The sequence below is a fragment of the Montipora foliosa genome, chromosome 11 (assembly GCF_036669935.1).
Source record: "Montipora foliosa isolate CH-2021 chromosome 11, ASM3666993v2, whole genome shotgun sequence".
Lineage (NCBI taxonomy): Eukaryota > Metazoa > Cnidaria > Anthozoa > Scleractinia > Acroporidae > Montipora > Montipora foliosa.
In genome coordinates, this window is record NC_090879.1 from 18,406,021 (window position 1) to 18,409,909 (window position 3,889).

General features: G+C 39.1%; 1 protein-coding gene across 3 annotated transcripts in view; it reads right to left on the reverse strand.

The window, feature by feature from the left end:
- Positions 1-2,581: 2,581 nt before the first annotated feature.
- LOC137977583 (N-lysine methyltransferase setd6-like) overlaps positions 2,582-3,889 on the reverse strand; it is a 24,649-nt gene continuing 23,341 nt past the window's right edge. For 2 of the 3 annotated variants that reach the window (XM_068824848.1, XM_068824850.1), the window contains one exon: positions 2,582-3,596. In XM_068824848.1, coding sequence (XP_068680949.1) covers positions 3,401-3,596 — 196 coding nt within the window. In that variant the 3' untranslated portion in view covers positions 2,582-3,400. The remainder of the gene's footprint in view (positions 3,597-3,889) is intronic. The other variant, XM_068824849.1, reaches the window with a different exon arrangement.

Sequence of the window (3,889 nt, forward strand, 5' to 3'; positions counted from 1 at the left end):
ACGAAAGATCACCCTATAAAGGCGTGACCCAATGCACACCGTGTTCCCTTGTCTACTTGCTTTGCACTCTGATAATTTACCTTATAAGAGCACTCGCCCTATGATTTGAGAGGTTTAACCAGCGTTTTCTTATTATCTTTCAGATGCAGAGAGGGACCCGTGGAACAAAGCACTTCTATTTAGTCAACTCATAGAACTTCCTAAATCTCAAATTAACCATACAATCTTATCCCAATTTCACAATTCTTGAGACCTTGAGACATTAGAAGGCCTTCTTGATCTTCTTAATCAGTTAACAATGGAAATGAACAATTCTTTAGTTTCAACTCAAAAACTACGCAAAAACTGTATTTCAATTTATAATTCAGTCACCAACTGACAGTAAAACGAAGAATTCCAGAGGCATTCTGAGACAATACATGCTGCAGCTAATCCACAATAAAATGACGTTAAGATCTTAACACAAAAAGGTTGATTAAAGCAATGTGTTTTCAAGTAAAAATTTATCTTGAAACTCGCAGTCATTTCGTGGAAAAAACTGTTCCTTCGTTGTGTTGACAAGCATGCCCCCTTGCGTAATAAACGTGTTCGCCCTTGCAAATCACCTTGGATTACTTCGCAACTCAAAAAGCGCTTGCATGCAAGAGATATTCTTAAGTTAAAAGCCACTCGTTCTGGTAATGCGGAGGACTGGCGTAAATTCAAAAAACTTCGCAATATAGTAAACAATGAAATCAAACGTGCGAAAGAATGTCACTATAAGCATGCCCTCAATGAGTACCAAGGTGATCCACGTAACACTTGGCGGATTGTCAATGAGCTTATGTCTAGGAAATCACACAAATGTGTCATAAGCGAACTTAAGCTCCCCTGTGGCAATTCTATTTATGATTCTCATGAGTTGTCTAACGCCTTTAATGATCATTTTTCTTCCATTGGGCCTAAGTTAGCAAATGATATTCACGCCAATGAAGACAATTCTTCTCATTCGGATTATTTAGCTGAGACTGGTCACTGCACATTCGAACTAAAACCGACCAGCGTTTCTAAGGTTCTTCTTCTTTTATCCAGATTATGTGAGTCAAAATCTACTGGTTTGGACAGAATATCTGCAAAACTCTTGCGCGAATGTGCTGACTTAATAGCCGAATCACTCTGTACTACCTTTAATCATTCTATTATTTCTGGAATTTTCCCTGATGAATGGAAACTTTCGAAAGTCATCCACTTGTTCAAACAGGGTAATCGTTCAGATGTAAATAATTACCGCCCAATTTCAGTAATTCCAGTTGTAGCTAAAGTCTTTGAGAGAATTATTTATGATCAACTCTATCATTACCTTACTATACACAAACTCATTTCAAGACACCAATCGGGATTTCGACCTCTTCATTCCACTGTCACTGCCTTACTTGAAGCTACCGATAGCTGGGCTTACAACATTGACCAGGGTAATGTAAACGCAGTCGTTTTCTTGGATTTAAAGAAAGCCTTTGACACCGTCGATCACGATATTCTGTTGTCTAAACTTGCGAAATATGGTGTCAGTGGCACTTCATACAATTGGTTTAGATCATACTTGGACTGCCGCAAGCAACGATGTTTTATAAATGGTTCTCTCTCTGGGGACCATTTCCTTACTTGTGGTATACCTCAAGGTACAATTCTGGGTCCACTCCTTTTTCTAATATATATTAACGACTTACCTTACTGTCTATTAAATACTGAACCTCGAATGTATGCTGACGACACACACATAACTTTTGCTAGTAATAACACCCAAAGTATTAACACTGTTTTAAATGAGGATCTTGCTAGAGTTGAAAAATGGCTAACTGCTAACAAGCTTACTCTTAACGCATCTAAAACTGAGTTTATGTTGATCGGATCGAGGCAAAGGCTAAGCACGTTTCACAACCCTCCGTCACTTATTATTGACGGTGCACCTATAACTCAAGTTACCTCTACGAAATCTCTAGGTGTTCATATTGATCAGACTTTATCTTGGAATGTTCATGTTGAGACTTAATGTAAGAAAATCGCGTCTGGTATTGGAGCGTTGAAGACGTTCCACATGAGACTCTCCGATCAATCTTCATGTCTTTAGTACAGCCTCACTTTGATTACTGCGATTCTGTCTGGGGATGTTGCGGCAAAACCCTAGCCAGTAAACTTACAAAACTTCAAAATCGCACTGCGCGTATACTCACTTACTCGAACTATGATGCCAACGCTGATAACCTTATCCAAAAACTTGGATGGATAAAACTTGATTCTCAACGAACAATCCATAAGGCTGTGATGGTTTATAAGTCGCTTAATGGTCTTACTCCCGATTACCTTAGTTCTAAATTTGTTGACCGTAGTAGCGTCTCCAGTTACTCCTTAAGGGACACAGAGGGCAAACTAGCTATCCCACAGCCACACACAAACTATATGAAAAATAGCTTCAGCTACACTGGAGCAGTTCTTTGGAATAATTTACCAATCGAATTGAGGCAGGCTGACTCCCTTAGAGCGTTCCGGGCTGGCTGCGAGCGTTTCTTTTCATCAAGTTAATCTACAATTCTATACACGGCACTCATGTAAAGCAGGTTTTTATTTTGTCATCTAATATTATAGTTATATTTATTGATTACTTAGAACAATTTTGAATAATGTAGCTGTAGTCGTTGTATAATTTGTAATAATTCTGGTAATTAATTAGGTTTCTATAGTTGCGACTGATGAGTTTACCGTGTCTAAATAAAGTTATCCTATCCTATCCTATCCTAACCAGCCCCCCTCCCCAACCCCCCCCCCCCCAAAAAAAGTATCTTTTGCAAAAAAAATCTCTAAAACGTCACGCTTTTAAAAATCATGGGAAAGTGCGGCAAAAATGGCGCCCCGTTTGGTTCATGATAAGGCTAGTCAGAGAAATGGATTTAGTTCTCAATCGATGACACTAACTGTTTTGCAACGTTAAAGTTTATAAACACGAAAACTGCGTGACATTAAATGAAGAATTGCTCCGTGCCTCTAATGGCCTGGCCGAACGCACGCAACATTTCAACGCAACATCTTGCAACATTGTTGGGCACAACAAGTTGCATACGTTTGGCCACCTTGTTGCGATATGTTGCAACAATGTTGCAAGATGTTGCGTCGAAATGTTGCGAGCGTTTGGCCAGGCCTTTTCAAGGTCAGTTGCGTGGAAGAAACAGCTGTGCTATATTCAGGCAACTTTTTCCACATTTACATTGACATATTTTACAATACAAGACTGATACATCACTGATACACTAGTTTACTTATAAGGTAACTTGTCCAGCCCACAAAAGGTGCTATTTCCCGAAGACAGGAAAAAATCTGCTCGCTGGTGCTAGAGGGATTTCTCTTAACAATGAGAAATGTACGAGTTTTAAAACAAAAACGTAGTCTCAGCTACTGGAAGAGCTGTTTGGTCAACAAGTCCACAAATCTGTTGAAATATATATCTTTGTCCTCGTCTAATTCTCAATACCGACAATTGCCTTTTACTTAACTTGCCATCTTCAGAGACATCCCCGTCCAATTTATCCTCGCCGAATCTTTGCTTTACACACAACTGTGCAACGCTGCGATGAAAGCAAATAACCAAAGAAAAAAAGATAAGAAAGTAGCTCCTCAAGAAGTAGCCACTCAACAGTCTATTATAAACCACATGAAAATTCACTGTAATCAATTTCCAGCTGTATCAAGACCGCAATGTTACTTGGAATAGCATGATCACCAGAGTGTTTTGCAGGAAAGCCAAACTGTTTGCAATAAATGACATTTGTCTTTTCCAAAATGCCACGATCAATGTTGTACACAGTGTATTGAATATAGGACCAATCAAAGACTCGAAGCGACTTACCAGTTGTAACAT